A 26794-nucleotide genomic window follows, 5' to 3' on the forward strand; every position below is an offset into this window, starting at 1 on the left:
TAAAAGTTACATGTCATTTATTTCAAGTTTAGAACCCTCTCAAACTTCAGGGGCAAACCAAACTTGAACCTTTTGTGGCTGGAATTCTGTTTACCTTTGGCCAAACCTTGCTTCCTGAATGTAAGGCTGGGAGGTGAGGTGAGAGGGACTCCTGAGGCTCCCTGGACATCGAATAGCTTTTACCAAACACGGCTTTGATAGGTTAAAATGTGACCGAATTTGAAACACGTAGATTCTTTCTGTCAAAGTACTCTGGGGCCTACACACAGAAGTATATTGTGCTGGGCAAAATGCCTTTTGAGTGTTGCCTTCCTTCAGTGGTGAGGAAGTATCTGAGACTTTTGCCAAACAGAGGTTGAAATTGGGTCAAGCTATTCACCCCCAATTCTAATAAATACATTAAGTAGTTTTTATAAAGGTTATTGGGCAATCCAATTGAACAAGGACCTTGGAGAAATTTGGACATTTCTTGTGTTTGAAACATTTTTTTAAGGATTTTTGTTCTGTTTTGTTTTAATTTTTTATTTCCATAGGTTTTGGGGGAACAGGTGATATTTAGTTACATGAGTAAGCTCTTTAGTGGTGATTTGTGAGATTTTGGTGCAACCATCACCCGAGCAGTATACACTGAACCTAGTGTGTAGTCTTTTATTACTCAACCTCCTCCCAGCTTTTCCCCACAACTCCCCAGAGTCCATTATATCATTCTTAGGTGTTTGCATCCTCATAGTTTCAATGACAAAGAAAGAAAGGGCTCCAAGACACAGCGGCCCAGTTCGAGGATCCCTATGATTCCTTTGTGTTTATTGTTGGAACACAGGCTAGCAAGGGATGTCTTGTGCTTGAATGAAGGAGAAATAACACACAGAGCTCCATGTGCCTTTCAGATAGAGGAACTGATGAATGCACTGGAGAAGACCAGACAGGAACTGGATGCCACCAAAGCACGCCTCGCCTCCACACAGCAGTCCCTGGCCGAAAAAGAAGCGCACTTGGCCAACCTCCGGATTGAGAGGAGGAAACAGCTGGAGGAGATCCTGGAGATGAAGTGAGCACCCATTGTTGCTTTTGTAGCCTCTCTCTTCTAGCCTCTCTTGAGAGTGGGAAAGGGGAAGGGCTAGAGAAGATGAAGAAAGAGCTCAGAGAAAGAATAATTTAGCTCACACTTGCCTGGTCATTTCTGAAAGTACGTTTCTTATGTTTTAATTGTAACTTTGGTGTCTCCGTTTGCACATTTCTCACATCTGTCACTGAAAAAAATATAGATCCAGCTCTAGATTTTGGGTGTCTGTGTTTTGTGGATGGTGCTGGGATTCACAGATCTGTTGGAAAGGTCTGAGCCAGCCAAGAGACGGAGGCCTCGTTAAGCACAATGGTAATTTGAGTGCTGCTCAGAGTAAACTGGAAACTTTTCCGAGGAGGTATTTCCTAATTGTGACTATAACTTTGCTAATTATATTCTTTTCACTTGGGTACAATGCCTGGTTTGTGTTGGCTCTTGCAGAGTCTCAAGGTTGGCACCTCTTTGTTTAGAAAGTGAAACTCTGATTTGCTGGGCTTATAAAAATAGGTTGGAAATCCCACATCCCTGCCACACCCCACCCGGGTGGGGGCTTGGGAAGCTAAATCAGGGAGATTGGATTGGAACTAATCACTTCCTTTGATTTAATCAATGACGTGGGGCTGAGTGCTGGGAAATGGTTGTCCTGTGGTCCTGTGACACACCCACCTACACCTCACTCTTATTTCATTCTCACAATGAAAGAGCATCATCACGGAACAACATAGAAGAGAAAATTACTGAGAGATTTTCATAAATATCAATTGCAATAGGTCTGTTTGTAAAGAACTAGTCAACAAGGAACATCTCTGTGTTTTTAAATGAAATAATCACTAAGTTATAATTTAAATCGAACTTCCCTCCACAATAAGGGGAAACATACATAATTACAGCATCTTAAGCCTGTAACACAGACTTTGAAATTGGTGGCTAGGTATGGAAGTGACCTTATGGTGACCCAGCAAGCCTTACACATGGTTAGCATTAAACGCAGAAAGCTTAAATCATGGAAAACATGGAATGAAATAGTTTGAAGGATTTAATAATGAGGACAAAACATTTATTCCTCATCAACTACCTCAGTTTCTCCAAGACCAAAGAATAAGTAGGGTTTTTTTTTTCCACATATAAACTAGCATTTTTTTTTCTAATCAAATATAATATGATAAAAACAGGTATTATTATATTCAGTTCAGAGTTGAGGGAGCTGAGACTCAGAGAGATTCACATAATTTGCTTAAGGCCATCTGGCCACGACAAAACCAGTTTTCTACCTCAAGCTCCATTTCTGCTACCTAATTTTCTCGAGGAATTTATGTGAACTCATTAAGACTGGAACTTCTGTCTGTTTGAGTCACTGTAGTCATCATGCTGATGAGAGCAGTGCCAGGCACATGGGAGGTGCTCAGTGATTGTTTGCTGCCCACGACAGTGTCTTGAATATGATAGGTGCTCAGTGGTTTGTTGAGTGAGTGACTAGATTGAATACTGGAGGCTGAATCTGATGTAGCTAAGAAGAAAAGTATTTTAAGTATCTGTGATATTATCACCTTCATCAATAATTTATTAACACTGTTGAAAGGATACATGTTTATAAGCACGGCATACATAAAATCTTGATGTTTGCCAATATTTACTGTTGTTTTAAAGATTAACTTATGTAATTAGTTGTGGAATATGTGTATGAATTTAAATGACACCCAGAAAAATTATAACTGTCAATATGTATATAAACACTCAGCTGAGAAAGACCAAAAGTATAGTGTACTATTACATAATTGAAGAAACAGCAATATGCAAAATGGAAATTCCATTTATGAATATATTCATGTTAGAATCTAAAGTTATGTCTTTTTATAATGTCTATATACAAAGTTCATAAAATGGTTTATTTGAGAAAGTTTCCATCTTGCTGATATTAACCAATAAAACTTCATTTCCTAGAAAACAAGGTGGAATGTTATGATTTATACAAGAATAGAGAAAGATTTTGGAATTACATATACTTCCACCTTCATTTTGGATTTGATTTTTGAATGGAGGTTAAAAATACTGAAATTCAACTTATAACTTAGTTTTACCCTTGAAAAATTTAGCATATTTTTTTTTGCATTTTACTTTCCATAATAAATGTAGTATAGAATAAAAATAATTTATTAACAATAGCCAATGCTAGTATTAGTGCATTAGCAATACGAGTCCATTGATTCAATCAGCCTGTATTCTTTTCTGTTCACCTGTCTCTCCTCTTCCTCCCTGTGTGTTATGTGTCAAGTCCAGCCTAATTTTTCTCCTTGTTTTCCAACTGTTCTCAAGTTAACTCTCCATCTCCTGAAGTGATTTATTATACCATTATAAAGAAATTTTAATTACTTCCTGTTTATAAAAGGAGCATATACTTTCAACATTTTGAGAGAACAAGTAATGGTGAAGTATGCTGGTTTGTGAGTCATCAGACCCCGGGTGGAATCCTGTTGCTTCCACCTGGTGGCTGTGTGACGCGGGAGAAATACCCTTAACCTCACTAAACTTCCAGTTTCCTCCCGTAATGACTTGAATGGGAGTGGTTGTGAGGAGGGGTTCTCAGCAGAGGGCTTGGCACACAGAAAATGATATATGTATGCAAATAGCACTATCAGCCAATGAAAATATGTCCTTTGTTTAGTATACTTTGTGAAGAGTATCATTTATCTAAAATTTGGATTTATTTTTCTAAAACATATAAACTTTTTCCATGTGTATGTTTTCCCACTTAACTTCATGGTTTCAGATAGCACCTAACTAAGACCTCTTTTGGTGAATTGCCACATTATTGCTGAAGTGCTTAATCTGCTGCCACTGCAAAATAAATACAAAATTCCTGTGTTAATTCCTTTGGTGAAAGTAACAAAGCCCTGCTTCATTAAGCCTGATATGGACCCTATTCACTATTTAACTGGCCTAGAAGCCCAACCTGTGGGCTTCTGCCCTGGGACTATGGGAGGACTCAGATACAGGGCAAGTATATTGACTGAGATCCTCAACTAGAGGCACCAGCCTCTTGGGCTGTTCAAGTTCGCCACTGGTTTGTTCAATCACAGTGTTTAAGCTGAATTGACACACGGGTTACTTGACATTGATTGAGTCCACGTAAGTTCGTGGGAACAGTCAGATGGGTATTATTGTTGGTGAGTTGTTAGCATCTGTGCCAAGCATTGTTGGTTTTTCATTCAACCGGCACCCATCATCTTTAGACAGGCATCTTTATGTCAGGTCTACCTAGTTTCCAAACCCTGGTGGGAAGGGAGAGGCTGTGTGGTATTAGAGGGAAGAGGGGTGGGGCTGTGAGTCAAGAGAAAGGAACTGTGATCTCATAGCTCATTTCTGTCTCGCCCCATAACATTAAACATCACTCTCTGGTTGCCTCAGTTTTCTCTTCAGTAAAATGGAGGTGGTAATACCTGCCCTGCTTACTCTATAGAACTCTTATAGGGATAAGATTTCTTTTTTTAAGTAGCAAACTAAAATTAGTATAAACCAGCACATGTGAAAGTGCTTTGAAACCTAAAAGGGGCTTTTGAAATAAGAGGTGGTATCTGTTAAATTCATTGCAAACAAAATGGCACAGAGTTTTAGAATGGGAAAGCAACTGGGTCCAACCTCCCAGCCTGCACAAGCCAGTCTCCCATTCACAGGATTACTCATAAGGAATTCACTAGGCCCTGGTGAACACCATTCCCATGGCAGGCCATGGGCTCATAAGGTGGTGGTTCATGTTTCATGGCTCTTACAGGTAGCTCATTTGTCCTTATGTTGAACTGAAATGTCTTTCCATTTGTCTTGGTTTTTTTTCCAGAGCTATACAGAATTTACCTGATCCCCATCCAAAGATAGATATTTGTTTAGATATTTGTTAGGTGATATTGTTCATTTTAAAGGAAAAAAGAGGCAGTATAGAGAAACAACATGAAAAAATTACTCATGATCCTAACGTGGAGAGAGAGACACTGATGGCATTTTGGTGTATACTTTTGCAAATGCTCCTTATTTTATAAAGAAAATTGGACTGTACTTGCATATTTTGCAAGTCCCTCTTCTTTTGTGAATGTGAACAACCTTCTATGTTGCAAACGTAGGATTGTATTATTTTTAATTACTCAATATACTGTCATATAGGTTTACATCATTATTGGGCATCTGTCTCAGTTCCAGTGTTTTGATAAGCATTCTGCTGTTTAATTTTATTTTATTAACATATTTCTAAATACCTGTGAATTGTCAGGCTGTTGCGAGAAATAATACAAAGAGGGTTCTCATATCCTTCAACCATTTCCCTAATTGGTAACATCTTGCATGACTAAAGTACAATATCACATGAGGAAACTGATATTGGTACAATCTACCAGCCTTCTTCAGATTTCTCCAGTTTTACCTATCTATTAACATTATTCCAATTTCTCCAGTTTTACATGCACTTGTTTGTTTGTGTGTGTTTAATTATATCCACTTTTTTCATATGTGTTGATTTGTGTCACCACCACCACCGTCAAGATGCAGAACTGTTTAATCATCACGGTGACCTCTGGTACTATCTTTTTATAGTTACATCCACTCTTAGGCTGTATAATTTTTACCCAAAGTTTTGTTTTGTGTTATATCATTTTGGGACATGTGCCACACTGACCTACATTTTCTCCTACCATTCTTCTTTAGCTTTTCTTATTTTAAATGCCGACTGGATTTAGAGTGAGTAAATATTGGCTGATTCTTCCGTTGTAAAGGTTTCTCATGATGTGATTTTATTTTATTCACAGTGGAATTTTCTTTTAATATTGGATATTGAGAATCTGTCACATGGTAGGCACTCAAAAAGTATTTGAAAAATGAAAGGATGAATTAGTTAAAAAATGTATAAATATTCACTGATGATCTACTATGTGCTAGGTACTGTTTTAGATGAACAAACGTGACCTTGTTGAGCTTGCATTTTAGTAAAATGAGTGAAGGAAATGAATACACAAATAAGCAAATAAATGAATAGATACATAGATAAAGTAGTTTCTTATGTAACCCAGGAGGTTTGGAATCCCACTTAGAAAGTCATTTCCTAAGGTAAGGACCCTTTTGGTTATTTGGGGCAAGAAGGGACATGGGAAGTGTGTTGTACTTTCCTGTAATCTGGGAACACTTTTAGGAACTGAGGCCAATTTGATTCAAATGGAGAGCCTTGATTGTATAGTCATCCCTTGGTATCTGTGGGTGATTGCTTCTAGGACCTCCTTTAGATACCAAAATCCACAGTTGCTGAAGTCCCTGATATAAAATGTCATAGTATTTGCATATAACCCACGCACATCCTCCTGTATACTTTAAATCATCATATACTTTAAACTATCTCCTGCCTACATATACCTAATACAACGTAGATGCTATGAAAATAGTTGTTACACTTGTATTGTTTAGGAAATAATAGAAAGAGAAAAAGTCTGTACATGTTCAATGTAGATGCATTTTTTTCCCAAAATATTTCTGATCCATGGTTGGTTGAATCCACAAATGTGGAACCTATGTATACAGACGACCAACTGTATTTCGTGTAGGATTATTTCCCTCAACATTCCTGGCTTAGTCTGTTTAGTGTTGCTATAAAGGAATACTGAAGCAGGGTAATTTATAAAGAAAAATGGTTCATTTGGCTCATGGTTCTGCAGGCTGTACAAGAAGCTTGGTGCCAGTATCTGCTTCTGGTGAGGGCCTCAGGCTGCTTTCACTTATGGCAGAAGGGAAAGGAAAGCTGTATGTGCAGAGATCACATGGGGAGAGAGGAAGCAAGGTGGAGATGAGGGAAAGAGCCATGCTCTTTTTAGCAATCAGCTCTTTCTGGGAAACTAGCAGAGTGAGAACTCACTCACCCCCAAGGGAGAGGGCATTAATCTATTCAAGGGATTCACCCCACAACCCAAACACCGATCTCCCATTAGGCCCCACCTGGGATCAAATTTCAATAGGAGTTTAGGAGGGGACAAATATTCAAACCACAGCAATACCCTTCTTCAGTCTGTTCTTTATTGATTGGTATTCTAACTGCCGGTTATTATTCCTCTGCTGGAAGAAACTAACAGTTCCCAACCATATGTTTTCATAGTACATAATATTCATCTTTCCTTGTGTATAAGATTATTCTTTTCCTTAAAATATATCTGAAACTTCTTGCTAAAACATTTCATAATGGTTCAATTTTGTTACATTTACTCATATTTAAAAGGATTTTATTAAAAGTATATTAAGAACATCATTTTATGTTTGATTTTATTAATGCTAGTTAATAAGCTTACATTCCAGTAACCAAAGCCCAATTATTTAATGTATGGCAGGTGGAGTTGAAATCTGTGGCTAAAAGAAATTGAGGGCCGTGAGACACAGTACTTAAAAATCTCTGTGCATTTCCTTGGATGATTTAAACTTAGTAGTTTAATAGGTAGACAGGCATCCTAATTGATATTTTTCATTTAGTATAAAATGCTAAGTTGAATAAAGGTTTTGATAGTTGCTTAATAGTCACATTTTTTGAAATGTTTATTTTAGACTTTTGGTGGTGATTTCCTATGCTTATACAAACATTTTCAGCAGGCCCCTATGTTTTTAACTCATCTGACGATATGGTGCAATTCATCTTAATTTACTGGGTATTGTTGGGTTTTAGACATCTTCTCCAGATAGCCTCACAAGTCTTTGTATACACTGGATTATTTTAGGACATTTACAGTGAGGTAAGGCAGCAGCTTATTCGAGGGCATTATCCTGTTGGCCTCTTTGATCTAAGATCCTTTCTGAGAGAGCCACTCATTAGGTAAGTACCCTTCAAAGGAGAGCAAGGGTGCAGAAATGATAAAATCAATTTTTTTTTTTACTTCATGCCAACATGAGAAAAGACAAATCACATTTTTTTAGGATGGAATCCTAAGTGCCTAGCAATTTGGACAGGATAAATGGAGTCTGGGAGAAGAGTTTTGAAGCCAATTGTTACTTAAAATTGATAAACTCAATAAACAAGAGGGTTGTGCTAGCCTACAGAGATATTATGGGGATTGACTGAGATTATAAATTCGTGAGAAAGTGATTTTTAATCCACAAAAGGCTGTACATATATTAATATGTTATTTACATCCATTACAGTTGGCATACACTAATCCTGTCTTTAATTTACAATTTGGCCTTCTCCATTCAAGAATTTCTTTTTTCTTTTTTCTTCTTTTTTTTTTTTTTTTTGCTATAATACTATTCTTTCTCTAACCAGCAGTTTATTTAGAAAAACTTTAACATGCCCAATTAAAATGTTAAATACTATGGTAATGTATCCTAGAATGTCCTATTTGTCATCTGTTTCTCTTTACTACCTGCTCAGTTCCAACAGGTATTTAAATCAGCTAGAACACTGATGAAGCCTAATGAAGCTTTTTGAGTTACATGTACTGATTCAGGACAGGTAGCAGAGAGGGAAGGAATAAATGTCACAAAAAACGACTCACTCAAAATCAAGTTTGGTTTTAGCTGCAGGCAGTGACATGAATGCACAGTTGCTTACCACTCCAGATTTCTGTTTCCTTCTTTTAACTCTGAAGTTGATGGCTTATAGTCTACAGCAAAAACAAAACAAAATGACAAAAAATACGATGCTGAACATAAAACTTATAGTGGGTAAGTAAAACTTAACTATAAAGAAAATAACTTTAGAATAGAGGAATGTTCTAGTTAGCTTCAAATGCAAGAATCAGAAAACCCCACATTCCAGAAGCTCATACAAGTAGCTTTGTAATCACTAGGGACTCATGTTCCTTCTGTCTTGACATTTTGCCGTTTTTAGCATTTGCTTGCACCTCTTAGTGTGAGACTTCTGCTTCAGTTCCAGCTATCCAACAATCCCTATTCCATCCATCAGAAAGCAGACATGAGAAAGAAACCTCCCTGTCCTTGAAATTACACATCCCATCCATTGACATCTGAGTCATTTCACAGTTTATTCAATATTTGCTGAGCATCTGCTATGTGCAAGGACTGTTCTAAGCCCTAGGCACTTATCTAAGCCCTGTTCTTAGTGAACAGAAAGGACTCTATGAACAAAAATCCTCCTGTTGGTGGAGCTTATATTTTACTAGATGTGAGAACAAGTGTGGGGGAAGGGGCCCACTGGCCAGGGTTTTAAGCCACATGGTCATACTTAGCTTCAAGACCAAGCAGGGAAATGTAGCCTTTAGTTGCATTCTGGGAATCCAGTTCCAAGGAAGGAAAGGAAAGAATGGATATTAGGGGTAATTAGCAGTCTCTGACAACGTGAATGAAGTGTGAAGAAAAATAGGTCAACTGGTATGTTATGTCACTTAGCAATAAAAAACGACTGCAATTACACCTCTAGTGTATTCCTAACAGACATTTATTTGTATACATGTATGTTTAGTGCATATCTGAGTTCATTTCTGGGTACCATGGTTGGTAGACTGTGAGGAGGCATGTAGTGAGCAAACAAGCTGAAGTATACCTGAAAATCTCATCGTGCTGGGGATAGCTCCACTGGTAAGGGGTATCAGGTCCAGAGAAGGCCAAGAAGACAGATGCTTCTTTTAACTATTAAAGAAGTGACTGTAAGAAGAAAACTGGACTTGATTCAGGCTGCCTCAGATGATTGTGCTAAAGTTGGTAGGCAAAATTTGAGAGGAGGAAGATTTTTCTTTTAGTGCAAAAGAACTCTGTAGCAGTAGGAATGGTCTCACCTGTTCTGCATGCTGCAGAGGAAATTTTCATCCCAAGTGAAAGGTGAAGGCAATCTCCAAGACCCCTCCTGTATGTAATTCCACTAAATAAATGCCCTGTCACATAGATGATACTTAGGAAATGCTGGGATCTTTTTCATTCCTTCCCTTGAGGAACTTAATTTGAATGCAGAAACTCTGCCAATAAAAAAAAGAAAAGAAAAAGAAAGAAAGAAAGAAAAAAGAAAGTTACTGCATGGTTTAGGACACTGCTCTAATACATCCACAATAGAATTTTCCCTGAATTTTTAGGCATTTATTTTTCGTAAAATTCTTAGGTTATTAAATATATGAGCCAAGCAGGGATGAGTTACATTGCATGTCAGGTAGAAGTTTATCCTTGCCTTGAGGCATGTACTATCTTGGATTAAAATGTCTTCAGAGAATTAAATTAGCCCAGGCATATATACTATTCAGTGCATGCAGACTTTGGGTGATGGGATTAATATTACCAGTGAACACTTATTAAGTGCTGATTCCATGGACTAAGTACTTCATCCAGATAGTGCTGTCACCTCCTGTGAGGCGGAGAGTATTATTGCCCCCATTCTGTGGATGGAGACGCTGAGGCTCATATATGTGGAACTCAAATACAAGTCTATTTGACACTGTAGTTCACAGTCTTAGCCATTGAAAGCACTGTCTCCCAGTGAAGAACTTGGGATATCAGTGTAAGAATTTCAAGTGTGGGAACAGTGGCACCAGTTTTCGTTAAATAGTAGAAAGCAGTGGGCAGATAGGTGCTTCTTCCCTTCTTTGGGGCAGGAGGACAGCAGGATGGGGAGGTGGTGGGAGGAAGGGGGCCTGAGGAGAACTAGTTGGAGAAGGCCTTTGAAGTTGGCTTTCTTATCTTAAAACAAAATAAGGGACACACTGTCTTCTGGCCAAAAACATGCACTGTATGTATAGTTTTAATAGTGAAAAATGTCAGTCAAAAAGGCCCTCAGCCTGGTGGTTTTTAATGGAAATACAAACATTTTCTGAGCTAGAGAAGTATAGTCTTTCAGCTTAAATAATCATAATCAGCAGTTAAATAATCTAAATGCTTGTGAATCATAGAGTTTAAATAATTCCAAGCACCATACTTCACGTTATCTCTATCCTCACAGCAGCCGCATAGGGGCTAGGGAAGGTCACCCATTAAAAAAAGGGAAAAAAAATATTCAGGCCTTCCAACCTCCTAAAAGATGGCAAGTCAGAGGAGGCAGTCTTGGCCCTTTCTTCTAATCCAAGAGCAACAGCATATTGAAAGAATTCTGAGCAGTACCTGATCTAATGCTGTAGGGGGTGTTGCCAGATTTAACCCCTTGAGGCAAGGGACAGGGCAGCCACATCACACAAAGAAACACTAAGGAGCTGAGAGTACAGAGGAATCACATATCAAATCCTGAAGGAATAATTATTTATGTAATCTCAGCACTTTGGGAGGCTGAGGCCGGTGGATCACTTGAGCTCAGGAGTTCGAGACCAGTGTGGGCAATATGGCAAAACCATATCTCTACAAAAAAATACAGAAAGTTAGCCAGGCATGTTGTTGCGTACCTGTGGTCCCAGCTACTCAGGAGGCTGAGATGGGAGGATCTCTTGAGCCTGGGAGGTTGAAGCTGCAGTGAACTGTGATTGCATTACTGCACTCCTGCCTGGGTGACAGAATGAGACCCTGTCTCAAAAAAAAAAAAAAAAGAGAAAAGAAAGAAAAGAAAAAGAATTATTGGTGCAGTGAGCAGAACCCTGAGCACCCTAGTTCATAGCCTGACTCTGCCAGTTGTAGTTGGTTGAGCCCAGATACACCTGACCTGGTCTTTCCATCTGCTAACAGGCCTGTGGACTCAGATGACTTCATTAATATTCAGTGATTCTCTGAGGCCGTGGCTCTCAACTAGGGGTGTTTTTACCTCTCAGGCGAACATTTGGCAAGGTCTGGAGACATTTTTGGTCATCCCAACTGGAGAGAAGGTGCCACTGGCATCCAATCGGTAGAGGCCAGGAGGCTGCTAAACATCGTACGACACACAGGGCAGCCCCAACAACAAAGAATTTTTTGGCCCAAAATACCAGTGGTACTGAGGTTGAGAAACCTGTAACTAGCCTCATTTTTTAGACTGGTGTTTCTTAAACTAGGGAAGAGAGAAGAGCTTTGTAGGGTCTCATCGCTGATTTGACTTATTTTCACATGGAATTCACACAGGATGTATTTTCCCATTCAGCACAATGATCAGGCATAGAGGTTGTAGTGGCCTGGGGACTTCCCATTCTGTGTAGATGATTTTGACCTCTTGATTCTGGCTTGCTTTCTTGGCATTAAAGACCAGCTCACCATGTAGGTCCCCAGTGGAGTTGACAGTTCTTAGATTCAAATCCTCAGGGGATGGAGCTCCCTATGAGATGTAAACCCTGGCTGGGATCCAGAAGACCTGTTCCATCAATGCATGCTGCTTGGCAGACAACACAATTCTGTCTAGCTCCAGAATTCCATCATTCTTTAACCTGTGGTTCTTTCTGGTCCACAGTGTGCCCAACTTTAAATTGAGAGTGTGAAATTGGACAGTCCTCAAGGGTTAGGCTGGTCCTATAAATTGATGCACAGTTACAACGGCCCCTTTTACTCTCTTTCCACTTCTGTCTCTCCTTTCCATTTGTTCCTTTCTTCACAACATCCCTCTGGGTAGCCAGATCTTTTTCTAGGGAAACACTTCTTACAGTGTTCATTTAGAGCAGAAAGGATAGAAGAGAAATGAGAACACGGGTGAGGTGGACAATCTATGCCAGTGCAGGGCATGTGGGCATCCAAGGGAAACCAACTGCTGCCTGGATGCCAGATGCCTGCCTCAACCCTGAAGGGCAGGTCTTGGGCAAATCCCAGTTCGTAGGGTTTCTCTGCCTCCCTGTAACATTTTCTTTGCCTTGGTAAAATCCAGTCCAAATATTATCAAGCGAAGTCTCAACCCTAAGGATGAAGAGGGTAAACATCAAGATCTGTTTCCTCATTGGAAGGAGCTATTACAAAAGGATCCAAGTCAATGAAGACTTAGAGGATTTTAAGGGAGGAATAGCATGGAGGTGGGCTTTGAATGTTCTTGATTTCTTCTAAAAACTCAATAAATGTTTGTCAAATGAATGAATGAATGTTGATGAAAATTATACTTTGCTTTTTGCTGGCTGTCTCTTTTTCCTTTCCCCCTTCCTTACCCACTCTGTCTTCTCCTCCACTCCATCTCCTGTTCCTTCTTTTCCTTCCTGTCTTCCTTCTCTTCACTTTTCCCCATCTTTCTCTCTCCTCTTTGTCTTTTTTTTCCCTCCTTTCCTATCCCTGTTCTGGTGCTTTACAAAGCACAGGGGTTCAACATGCTTTCCGCATTTTCTCAACATAATGGTCGTCTTGTTAGATTCTAATTTTGACTTTGGGGCAGGAGGCAGACCAAAGCAGACCAAACATGTGGGAAGAGGGGTGAGAGAGAGAGTGTGCGTGCGTGAGTGAGTTTGGGGGCAGAAAAGGAGAGTCTGGCTCTGGCAATTTTTCCTGGGGAATAAGATGTGTTCAGGGAGACCACTCAGTTTCCAGGAGCAAAGTGATCGAGAACTGTAGCTCAAAGGCAAGCTGCCAGTCAAGTGGGACGAGTCTTTTGTTTTCCAGTCATGGAATTTGGGAACCAACAGATTGTGAAAATTGAAATGCAGTGTTTGACTTGATCTTTTGGTTAAGCCAATTCCCTGGGATCTTAATTCGAACCTGCAGGAAGCTGAGGCCAACTCTGAGAAGTCTGTTATTACCTCACCCCTGATGCTTCACTTACTTGAAGACATTTGCAGAGTGCACTGCAGCCAGTGCCAGCATGCAGTTATGATAACAGTTCAATTGCTGTCTTTTCACTCTATTTTGAAATTGGTGTTTTTGTGTTCATTTCACTGAGCCCTGAGCTTGGAGCTTCTTTCTCTTCCTGGCTCTGCCTCTGGAAGTTTTCTTGGAAAACGTTCCCTTCAATGTATTTTCAAGGCTCCTGTCAACTAATGCTTTATTATAAGGCAGTGTGGGATTGGGTAGATTCAGTGGTTATTCTCTGCTTCCCCTCTCCTGGTCATTTTCCTGGAAACTGACCCCTGTGAGCAGCATCACTGGGGTTCCTTTGCTGGCTGACTCTGGGGAGGGTCTGGGGCCAGTAAGAGACACTTCAGGAGATGGGAGAGGCAGAAGAGAAAAAATCTAGAGAATTTACTCTTGCTTCCCTTCTTGCTTTAGGGCCACATCTCTGGCCATAGCAGCTTCTCTCCATGACTATAGCTCCCTCTCAGCAGTGCCCATTCATGGCTCCCAGTGTTGCTGGGATTGACTCATTCCTCCCTTTGGCCCTTCAGCCTGATGTGTGGTAATGGCTGTCCAGTGTTGCTAGTGCCTGGATGCCTCAAGGTCTCATTTCTTTCACTAACCCTGCCCACCCCTACTTCTGTAGCCTCTACATTGAAGTCTCCTCATTGGAATCATCTGTGTCGAATTCTGTTGCCTTCAGGACTTAGACCAGTACAGTGGGGAAGGCCATGGTGCCGTGGTCAAATACATAAGATTTGTTGGAATGATTTAACAATCATTTGTTAAATCATTTAAAGGTTTGTTAAATCATTTTAACAAATCATTCTAACAAGTGTTAGAATATGTTGTTCGAAAATGTTTACATTTCCCATATTAAGAAATTCCGGGAAAATAAGCTGATTGATACTAAAGTCAAAGCACTAAAACAAAACCACCATTCTGTGGTTTAGTAAAGAGAAATGGCTTTCAAATGACCCTTCAACATGAATGACTTCTGCTGCTCCTGCCTTAGAAAGATGTGGGGCTGGGGTTCCCAGAGCCAGTCTCAGATTCACGTCAAGTGAAAACAGCCCCATACTCCTTCCATGTACAAAGAAAAGCCTCCTCGCCTTATTCTTCAGCCTAGGGAAAGTTGGTTTGACTGAGTTTATTGAGACAGAAGCAAAGAGGACATTCTAGGAGTGCCTGGTCAAGTACAAGTCAACTGCCTCCAAGGTATGGGTAGCATTCTTGGAGGCAAGCTCAGAGCATTTTTGGTTTCCAGGAAGCTGAAGGCAATTGCAGCTTTTTGTTGCAACTGCTCTAATGTAACACACTAGACTGAGGTAAGGCAAGTTAAGCGCTCCTTCTCAAGGATTCAGTCATTTGTTTAGTCACTGACTCATTCATAAAACAAATTATGCTGGGAAGTCAGTTATTTCTTGAGAGAATGAACAAATATTTATTTATTGAGTACCTAGTTAACAGTTTAATGTCCAGTCAAAGCATGAGACATCAGAATGCAGAATGACAACTGGGTAAGTGTATGAAAGAGGAGAGGTCCCTGGACCCAAGCTTCCTGAAGGCACCCTGAGATGTGTTTGGGAACCACATTAGGGGAAGGGGTGGGGATGATGGATGGGGTTAGGGGGAGTTTATTCCATAAGAGGGGATCTGCCTGTGCAAAGGCCCTGTGGCAGAAGGACTGATTTGCCTTCTGTTTGCTCGGTGGTGGCCTTTGTGACTAGAGCATAGAGATCAAAGGGGAAAACTGGGTCGGTTGAGGCTGGAGAGGTGGGCAGAGGCCAGACCACCCAGGGCCTTGGGGCTATGGTCAGATTATTGATGTTTTTCCTAAGAAAAGCAGAAACCCATGGAATGGAAATGACATGACTGGGTTGTGTTTTGAAAAGAATAACAAATAACTACAGTGTAAAGATCTTTATATATATATATATATCAACTCATTTAATCTTCACAACAGCTTTCCAAGATAAGTACTGTTATCATCTCTATTTTACATTTCAGGCAACAGAGGCTCAGAGAGGTTAAGTAACTAACTAGTCCTGGGTCATATGGCAAAGGTGGGATTTGAACCTGTCAGGATTGTCCTGTGGTTTGGCCATGTGTTTGACAATGGCACCACCCTGCCTCTGGCTTCTGTGAGGAGAATACATTTAGATGTGGGCACACTAGAAGAATGACCTTCTTTTTCCTTTCTTCCTGCCCACTCTGCACTGGCTCCCCTCAACACTTTCATCATTGCATGCAGGAGAGCTGTGGGAGAATGATTTTGGCAACTGTTGCTCTAGTCCAGGGTTTCTCAGTGCAGCCCTGTTGAGATTGAGCTGGATAATTCTTTCTTGTGGGGCCTGTCCTGTGTTTAGTAGCATTCCTGGCTTCTGCTCATTAGATGACAGTGTCAATTTCCCTCCCCCAGTTGTGACAGTCAGTAATGACTCCAGACTTTACCACCAGAGGTCTTCTAGAGGGCAGAATCACCCCTGTTTGAGAATAGCTGGTCTAGTCCTAGCCTGTGTCTGTTGTTTCTCACCTTGGACCTGTGGCCCAACTCTTTCCTGAAATATCATGGACCTTGAGCCAGTGTATTAGTGGCACTAGTAGAGTTTTAACACTGGCTCATGCCCAGCACCTCTGGAGGCAGATGGGCTCAGACCAGGTAGATTCAGAAAGCTTAGAGAAGAGCATTTTCTACTATTCAGCCTTTGGTGGGGTAGCCTAGACACTTGGCCATCACTCAGAGCCATTTTCTTTTCTCTGGGGACATACACCTTTTCAGTTCTATGCAACTGATTCCAATATGAACCTTTTATAATCTACTCTCATGTCTGGGCATTGCCTGTCAAATTTCTGGAGAACTATTTCCTAAATAGCTATGAAGCTTTCCTTTGCAGGCTTTCATTTGTTGAGAAGGCTTTTCTATTGAAGCTAACTGCCCATTGCAAAGCTGAATTTCTCAAATGCCTATATTTGGAGAAGAGACTTTTAAGTAATTAACAATCCCCTGGTAAATCTTATTTTTTTAGAAAGTGCCATGAGAAGCCTGCATGGAAGCCTGGCATCCATGCAGATATGTGGAGAGAAACATACAAGCCCTCAAATGAGGTATGGCCATGAGTCTGGTGCTGATGAGTAGTTGTTTCTCTTCCTCCAAAGGCAGAAGATGCCTCTGTGGAATGGAGTAGAGTATTCTAGGAACACCATCTCTTCTCTGTTGGGCCAATGGGCTTGGGTAAATTACTGTTAATTTTTAAAATGTTAATTATATACTAAAGTGAACCCCCACATGACCTCCATCCAATTTCAGCAATTATCAGCTCATTGCCAGTCCTGTTTCCTTTCTATTCCTCACTTCCCTGCCTCATCCCTATATTATCTGAAGCAAAACTAAGACATTATGTCATTTCATCCATAAATATTTCAGTATAAACATTATTTTTTCAGATAAACATCTTGACACCAAATTACAAACTCTTTAAAGTAGAGGAGAATTCTAACGAAGATTTTCCCCATAGAGGTGAAACCCTCTGGCACCCAAATATGAAAGGCTTAGATTTTCATTAAAAAAAAATATTGCTGTAAAACAGCAAAATGGACCATTTGGTGGTATTATATGGGGACATCAGAAGGATTTACACCACTGACACATTCCTTAATTGATTTTGGCTCTGTTCTTTGAGGATTTTGCTTAAGTCTTGATGTCCCAGGGCTGACATAATTACATCTTGGTTAGAGTTTTGTTGTCTCTTTATGATTATTGACATTTCTTCATATAAATGGAAGGGATTTCCTGTCTCTTTTCAACTTCTTGGCTGAATGGTGCCTCTTCCGGATTTTGAAGAAACAACTTTCAGAGTGTGAGCTTGAACTGATCATTGGCTACAGTGTCTACACCTAAGGGTTCTTGGATCCTGATTAATAGTAGCTTTTCTGCAGAGAATGAAACTGAGATTAAGCCTTCTTTGTAGGGAAATTAAACACCTGAATCTCTGGTGAGGTCTGAACATAAGCCGCTCAGCTTCTTGCACTGTTTTTCTTAAGGATCACATCAGCATCACATCGGCTTACCCCCAAAACCACCTGTTTTATTGGGAAAAATCTAATTTCTTCATGGTTGCTTGCTCTGGAGGATTAATTAATTCAACTCTCATTTATTGAGCAATAACTGAGGACCTCCCACTGTACTAGATGTTGATCCAGTCATGGCTCAGTCCCAGCTTTCTGGGAGCTTACTCCAGTATTGATTATTTGAATGTCTATTGTACATCCAACCTTGACACCACTTTGGTGATTTGCAGGGTCAGTGGGGTGGCTTCCATATCCAAATATCCTTCAATTAGGTAACCATGGGATATCATTGGGTTGAGCTAGATTTTTGTCTTGGGCTTGAATTGACTTTCAAATCTGTTTGCTCTAGAGAGGATTGATTCAAAACACTATAACAGCTGGGTCAGGAACTTGAGCAGCGTTCTAGCCCTGGCTCCAGTGGAAGCTAGGGAGAGAAGGTATCTGAAATGGGATGAGAAATGTGAAGGCCATAGTCCCATACCAAAACAAACTTTGTGTCCATCACAGTTGTGTTGAGAGTTGGCTTTGAGCCAAGGAAGACTGAGAGGTGACAATTAAATGTCATCATGGAAACAGTGTTTCTGCTCTGTAATCTCATCTGGTGGTGTTTCTTAACTCCTTGGGCTCCTTAACCCCTGGGAAGGGGTCTCTTAGTATCTGCTTGAGCACTGGGGTGATGAGGGATGCATTAGCACAAGGGTAAGTGTCCGGGCTTCAGGGGATCAGATGACTTAGATTTGAATCTTGGCCCTAAACCTGCTCTACTGGCTCTGTGACCTTGGCCAAGTGTGTAAATCACATTCCCTCCCCTGTGGGATTCTTCTGAGCATTACATGAGTTGATACATGTAAAACACTTAGCATGGATCTGCTACTTAACAAGTCTTAATAAATCTACTTAACATTGAGGGAACTCATTCCTTCTTCAGAGAACTCTGTCTCTTGAAAAATCTACCCTGCCGGGTGTGGTGGCTCATGCCTGTAATCCCAGCACTTTGGGAGGCTGAGGCGGGAGGATCACTTGAGGTCAGGAGTTTGAGACCAGCCTGGTCAACATGATGAAACTCCATCTCTACTAAAAATACAAAAATTAGCCAGGCATGATGACAGGCATCTGTGGTCCCAGCTACTTGGGAGACTGAGGCAAGAGAATTGCTTAAACCCGGGAGGCGGAGGTTGTAGTGAGCTGAGATCATGCCACTGCACTCCAGCCTGGGTGACAGAGTGACAAGAGTGACGCCCTGTCTAAAAAAAAAAAAAAAAAAAAAAGTGCTCTCTTTTATACTATAACAACGTTATCATTTCACCCCCTGGTTCTTTGGTTCTTTTGCAATTTCTTTTTGAGGCCACTGAAGTATTCAGTTTTTCACAACCCTTGAGTGTTTAGGACAGTTCTCCTGTCTTCTCCTCTTGCCAATACACTCTATGCTGCAGAATGTTCTTGCCTCTGTGTGAAAGTGCCGGTTCCCCTTTCTTTTCTTCTTGTGATGGATTTTGAAGGCTCATCTCTTTTGGATATTGTGCATTCTTTCTCTGTGCAATTCCACAAATAGTTACTGGGCATCTTCTATGAGAGGGTGCTGCTGCATCTGGCCCTAATGATATGGTCTCTCCCTAGTCGAGCTTACACTCTAATAAGGAAGTTGGGGGGTAAGCTGGTAATTACAATGCAGGATGGTAAGTGCTCTGGGAAGGAAAGACCAAAGACCTGGGTGTCATGGGGCTTTCCAGATGGGAAGGAGTCATGGGGTTGAGGGATGCTTTCAGGAGGGAGGGTCATTTCAACTGAGACTGTGATCTGAGTGGTGGAAGAATTTGGGGAGGTAAAGAAGGGGGGACAGAAGAATGGTTTCATATGGAACCCATAACCAAAAAAAATTCAAATGGTAAATAAAAAGAATTTGACAATTAAACAGATGGAGTCTTTCTAAAAGCTCAGAACAGTTCTGGAAGGTTCTGCTGAAAGCTGTCATTTGTATGGAGGGAGGGGAGGAAAGGAGGTTCCAAAATGTCATCTCCATAAGTTGGCAATAATAGATAATCTTCTACCACAACATTCTTGACTCTTCACCTTATGTTTGCCTTAAGACAAATAGGTTCCCCAGCAAGCAAGGCTAGAGACCTCCTGTTTCCTCCATTTTCACATTCTCCTTAACATGTAGCCAGTGAAAACTGGCTACTAACCCAAGTCATTTTTCCCAAGCTGCCATTAGAAAGGCTATATCCAAACTGTATAGTAACATTGTTTACATTCACGTTGGTCAACTGTAACTGGATATAAAATGTTTGGCATTACCTTTCCCTCATGGTGGTATTAGGAATAATTTATGTGTTTATAATAAGAAAGGATTTAGAAAAAAATAAGATACACAATGAAAGAGGCTCCCAGAACTGGCTTGGAATTTTTCAGGGAGATATTGAGCCTGGAAAATATTATTTAAAACTCTAGCTTGGAGTTAAGCTTTTTAATACAACTAAAAGTATATACGTGAAAATCTGTGGCAGCAACCATGAGCCACTTTCCATTGCATAATCTAATGTTTTCTTATTTCAATACTTGAAATAATATGATTTTTAAAAAGAATATAAAACCTTAGGAAAAGAAGAGTTGACTCCTGCCAAGACTGACCTCAGCCAAAATGGACCTCTGCCCCTTAGCATCTCTGAAAACATGCTTTAAGTTTCATTAACTGAGGAAGTAAAAATGATCAAAATTATGGAATGGGATGGTGTTTTTACTGAACAGCAGCCAGCAGAGGGCTAGGAGGGCTTCAGCCTCTGATGTGGAAGTCCACAGAACAGGGACTTCGCCAAATCAGCTGGGAGGGAGGGAGAGCCAGCTTCTGCCACCAGGGATGTCTTTGTTCTTTTTTTTTTTTTTTTTTTTTTTTTTTTTGTAAGCTATCTGAATTATGCCTTTGTCTCCTGAAATGCTCTTGGCACTATTCACTTCGGCCTCAATGGCACCAGAACAGAACTGATAACTACAGGCTCCAGCATTCTTAAATCCAGCCAACAAACAGTTTACAGAATCCAGTGGATTTTCCCAGTTTTTAGACATGGATTATATGATGGCCCACTCATTCCACATCTGGAGCAGTCTGCCTGTTGTAGATGCAGGACTTGACTGTGCGCTTGTGTTTGTGCACAGTTCCATGGTCCACGCACCCCACTCATCCTACTTAGGTGCTTTCTAACGAGCCCTGGAAGTGTAGAGCTTACTTCACTTAAAGATTAAGGGACCAGGAAATTCTTCTTTAATATGTAGAAATGTACACATGGTCAGGAAAGCAGGGGAGGGGAGGAGGTGGAGGTATGCTATCATCATGGTAGGGCCAAATGAATATGGAAAAGTATCTATGCTAGATGATCGGAAATTCTAGTAGTGCTAGATATTTTAACAGTATAATGGGCTGAATAAGGTTGAATCATTGTTTTGTGATTATCCAAGATAAGAATAATAATATTATATCATTTGAGATAAGAATAATTCTTATACAAAATAAAAATTTGTATAAAACTTCATAGTTATAAAAGTGCTTTCTCATATTTGACATTTTAAAGTGACCAATAGCAGTGACATTACATCTCTTTTCATATCTGAAAATCAAGAGTAAATATTTATTTTGAAATAGTCTTACCTTTTTTAAAAAATAGAAATTACATATACATATTATGAGAAATATTGACTAGCAAAAAGAAGAATAAGTTTACTCAAGAAAAAGACTTGACATTTTAATTCTGTGTTCCCTTAGTCTCTTTTCTCATGCATACATTTCGTATAGATGTGATTGCACTTTGTTACTATTTCTTTTCATTTTTTTCATCTACATGAAGCAATGCTTATTATTCTCTAGTTATTATAAAATAAATGCTTCCCCTACCTCCACCACCAAAACTGAATATAGATGGAATTGTGTATGTACAGTCACTATGGACGAAAGGAACCCTTACAGCTTAGATTCAGAACTCATGGAAAGGGCTTAACTATTTGAGTTAAATCCTAAAACACTTATTGAACACCTACCACATGCCAGGCCCTGTGCTAGGCACTGTATGTGGGAGGTGGGTGTGGTGGGTGGGAAAGCCCTGCCAAGATGACCAAGACATAGAGGAGGTTTTCAGTCAGCTTACACTTGGTTTGAGAGGAGAATTCGGAAGGGAAATTTGGAAGTAAATAAGGGAAAAAGGCAGTTAGGAGGGAAGGAAAGGAAGGGACTTAGGAAGGAAGAAAGAGAGAGTGTTGAGAAAGAAGACAGGAAGGAAGGGAAGGGAGGGAGGAAGGAAGGATAAATAACACCAAAAAGCAAAAAAAAAAAAAAAAAAAAAAAAAAAGAAAGAAAGAACAAACATAAATTCCTAATGAATTTTCAATATTCGGAATATATAAATCATTCAAGATAATGATATGAAAGATATCCAAGACAATGTAAAATCAATTTGGGGGGAATTTTACCAACATTAACAGTGACTTGATGATGAACAAGCTTTGAAGCTTTCCCGGGTTCTTCCTGTATTAATTTCTCTGGACATCTTGAATGCTAAGTCTCTCTCTGAAATACTCAAGAGAAGGCATACTCAAATATTGTTGCCATTAAAGAAGACATTATTGGTAATGTGGCTGTGAAATACACAAAACACTTCATGGATTATTTCTTAAAACTCTAAGCTATGTACAGGGCTCTTTCACACCATGCACAAAAATGAACTCAAATGGATCATAGACTTAAATGTAAGAGTTAAAACTATAGTACTCCTACAATAAAACATCAGCATAAATCTTGGTGAACTTGGGTTATACAAAGCTGCTTTAGATATGGCACCAAGAGCACAAATAACTAAAGAAAAATATGATAAATTGGACTTCATCAAAATTAAAACTTTTGTGCTACAAAGGATACTATCAAGAAGAGACAAACTACAATATGGGAGAAAATATTTGCAAGTCATATTTCATAACGTGGCTTTTAAGGGATATGTATCCTCTCTAAGAGTTATAAGAACTCTTATAACTAAACAATAAAACTCAAATAACCTAATTTTATAATGGGCAAAGCATTTGAATAGACACTTCTCTAGAGAAGATATACAAATGACCAGTAAGCATATGAAAAGATGCTTAAAGTTATTAGTTTTTAGGGAAATATAAATAAAAATCACAATGAAATACTACTTTACATCCACTAGGATGGTTACCAGAAAAAAGACAGGCAATTGCAAGTGTTGGTGAGGATGTGGAGAAACTGGAAACCGCGTACATTTGCCAATAGTACTGTAAAATGGTGCAGCCACTTTGGAAAACAGTTTGACAGTTCCTCAAAATGTTAAACAAAGTTACCATATGACACAGCAATTCAACTTCTAGATATACACCCAAAAGAAATGAAAACATATGGTCACACAGAAACTTGTACATGAAGGGTCATAGCAACATTATGTATGATAGCCAAAAAGTGAAAACAACTCAAATGGATGAATTGATGTTAAATGGATAGACAAAAGATGGTACATCCATACAGTGCACTATTACTTGGTAATGAAAAGAAATGCAGTATTGATAGATGCTTCAACATAAGAGAACCTTGAAAACATCATGCTAAGTGAAAGAAGCCAGTCAGAAAGGCCACATTGTATGATCTAATTTATACGACAAATAGGCAAATCTATAGAGACAGAAAATGGGTGAGTGGTTGCCTAGGACTGGTGGAAGGAGAGTGAGAGGTAACTGGTAATGGGTATAGGGTTCTGTTTGGGGTGAAAAAAATTTCCTAAAATTTGATTGTGGTGATGTTTTCACAATTCTGTGAATATACAAAAACTCATTGAACCATAGTTCAATGGTGAATTGTAGGTGAATTGTATGGTATGTGAATATTTATTAAAGTGGGTCTCTGCAGAGTGCTCCGAAATCTGCAAAGACGTACGAGTTATAGTCTATGCGTATGTTTATGTACAGCCTGTTTGAAAGGAGAATATATATAAAATGATTGCAAATATCAGATCACAGCCTCAAAATCATTTTTTAGCTCAGCATCGAAGGAATGCATTACCAAGTGAAAGGCACTGGTGCTTGAAGTGCAACCCACTCGTTTGAATTCAATCAACTTATATTTATTTTGAGTCTTGTAGTAAGTACCAGGCCTAGTGGTAGGAGCTGAAAGTAGGTAGAGAAGATTATATAATTGGGCCATTATGTTATAACCCAGATATATACAAAGGGCTTTTTCAGTAGTTCCCAAGAAATGAGAGAGAAATTCATTTGACCTGTGACGTGGTTGCAGGGGTGGCTTAAAGTTGATATGTAAACTGGGTCTTAAAGATTGAATAGTTCAACAGGTGAAGAAGTGGGTAAGAGGAACTAAGTAAGGGCTTACTAAACAGGAGATATGGTAATGATGGTGATAATGGTGTTGGTAATGGTGATGAACAACAATGATTATGGTGGTGATGGTGATAATGATGATGATGGTTGTGATGATGGTTATAATGACAGTAATGACAATGATGTGGTGATAATGGTGGTGATGACCCAGTGATGATGGCTGTGGTGGTGGTACTGCTGAAGATGACTATGATTGTGATGATGGTGACAGTTTTATGATTGGGATGATGGTGATAGTTTGGCAAAGACTGAGTTTGAGGGGCTTCTGAAGCATTTAAGTTATATCTTTTCAGGCATTTGCAGTCATAGACCTTAAGCTGCACATGGTGGCCAAGAGCACCTGTCATTGGCCAGTGCCTTGCTTTTTCATAAAATATTATCTTTCAGTCAGACTTAGAGAAACTGTGTGTTGACTTAAAAAGAAGGAACCGAGTATGTTAATAGTTAATGAATTGCTGCACGTGAATGTAAAATACAGTGGTTGTTATCTTTGCAATTAGCAGCCACTCATGTCAGTAACTTTTTGGAAGGTCTACTATATGCCTAGTTCTGAATCTCACAGTAACTCCTCTCATGAAATCTTTGGGTTAAAATATTAATTTGAACCATATGAAATTGCCATATTAGAGTCAAAAATGGTGAATAACAAAAACTTTATCTGGATTAAGCTATTTTATATATATGTAATATACATATATACATATATACACACACACACATATATATTTTATATATATACCTGCAGCTGATTTATGTCTCCTGCACTCTACTGAGTATATGGGACGGGTAGAAGGGGTGAAAACGAGCTACATATCATCCTGCTATAATGACAACCTTTATGCTATTAACTCTGAGTGTGTATGTGTGTGTTACAGAGAGGATAGGTACTATAGACCAGTGCTATCCAGTACTGTAGCCGTGAGCCATATGTGGCTATTGAGCTTTTGAGATATGGCTAGTACAATTGAGATGTGCTATGAGTATAAAACACACACAATTTCAAAAACTTAGTGTGAAAAAAAGAATATAAAGCATCTCAGTAATTATATATTAATTACATGTTTAAATAATAATACTTTGGGTTGAATAAAAATATTAATATTAATTTCACCTGTTTCTTTTTACTTTTATGATGTGGATACTAGAAAATCTGGTTTGTGTTGTATTTCTGTTTGACAGTGCTGCTACAGACAGAGAGGGTTTTAAAAGCTCTTTTTGGTGTGCTTTTTTGGCACATTCTGGAGCAAAACCATTCAAAGTGGCTTTTAGGAATTGACCCTTGAATTTGAATTTTCTGAGCCCAACTCTGCTTCAGTTGCCTTGAAAAAGGAAGGAAAACCAATCTGGCTTCTAAAATCTACATTTTGAAAATTGCATTAGGGAACTATATTCCCTCTCTAACATACAAAATAAGTTCTAGCAGCTCATAGTTTTTCCACATACTTATAGTATTTTCTTTGCCTTTGCTTTTTGTTCTCTGTGTTTTTCCTGTCATCGCTTTATCAAAATATTGAGGCCCTGGCATCGAGCAAGCAGAGATATTCAAGATACATAAGTGGCTCACTTATTCAGTACTGAGTCTATCTGAATCACTTGAGGATTGGCTAAGTGTATAAGCATTCAGATTTCTCCAAAATTGAGACCATGCCATACAGTGCGGGATTAGCGAGGAGAAAAGTGTGTCAGTGCCCTGGCGCTGACAGTTTGAACTGTCAGGGTCAGGGCCCTGTGGTCTCCTTTTGCTCCCCTAATCCCAACTAAGAAGGTAATTTAAGTGAATCCTGTGGTGCCAAATTAAGGAGGCTCTAATGGGAAAATGGGAAGTGGAGGGTTTAAAGGACACCCATTAATGTACTCACTTCAAGATGTACTCTTGTCAATGCTTCTTAGGAAGGCACAGGCTCTCCAGTAATGTCTTTTCTTTTTGGAACCCAACCAAGGGCAAGTATGGAGATTTTAAAACATAATATTTTGGAACCCAAGGGAAGTCAAAATATTGCAGACAATGATAAAACCATAATTCAGTAATTGTGTTGTGTGATCCTGCAGCATGCGGTGGGTCTGCTAGAAAGGGAAGTGTGGCAGGTTTGGGCAGCAGAATTCGACATCTCAAGTTGACCTCTAATTATTTCTTAAATAGGTCCAAGTAAATCTGCAAAGTGTCCAAAGTTTCTCTGTAGCTTCTTCTAGGTCAAAGAGAAATCAGGGTAGATATCAGCTAAGAATGTACTTGCCTGCTCTAACAGAAAACCTAACAAATGGAATAATATGTTTTCTTACGTAACAGTAAGTCTGAAAACAGGCAGTCCAGGATAAACTAGGCCATCCTAGTTTGTCCTCTGTTATAGCCAGCTTTTGTCTTCATGTTGCAAAATTTCTGCCACAGCTCTAGCCATCACATCTGTGTCCCAACAGGAGGAAGTGTAAGTGCCAAATGACCTCGCCTGTAGGAAAGGACATCTTTCCATATTTAGGAAGGGACACCCCGTTCCAAGGACCTTTGCTATGTCATTGGCCTGAAGTGGGTCATATGGCTTCTCTCAGATGCCAGGGGCTCTGCATAGATGAAGCAGCAACTAGAATGTGGAGCCCATAGAGCTTGCCACTCTGACCAAAAAAAAAAAAAAAAAAATTGTGCGTGTGTGTGTGTATATATATGTATGTAATATATATATATGATGTGTGTTTATGTGT

At 39.5% G+C, this 26794-nt stretch overlaps 1 protein-coding gene across 15 annotated transcripts in view; it reads left to right on the plus strand.

Moving 5' to 3' along the window:
• The window catches only part of ERC2 (ELKS/RAB6-interacting/CAST family member 2), a 970222-nt gene that overhangs the window by 589030 nt on the left and 354398 nt on the right, over window positions 1-26794 (plus strand). For all 15 annotated transcript variants that reach the window (XR_012090621.1, XR_012090622.1, XR_012090620.1 and 12 more), the window contains one exon: window positions 888-1048. Coding sequence is in view for 11 of the 15 variants with exons in the window: in XM_073010025.1 (XP_072866126.1) it covers window positions 888-1048 (161 nt within the window). In the remaining 4 variants the exon portion in view is untranslated. The remainder of the gene's footprint in view (window positions 1-887; window positions 1049-26794) is intronic.

The sequence above is a fragment of the Chlorocebus sabaeus genome, chromosome 22, assembly GCF_047675955.1.
Source record: "Chlorocebus sabaeus isolate Y175 chromosome 22, mChlSab1.0.hap1, whole genome shotgun sequence".
NCBI classification, from domain to species: domain Eukaryota; kingdom Metazoa; phylum Chordata; class Mammalia; order Primates; family Cercopithecidae; genus Chlorocebus; species Chlorocebus sabaeus.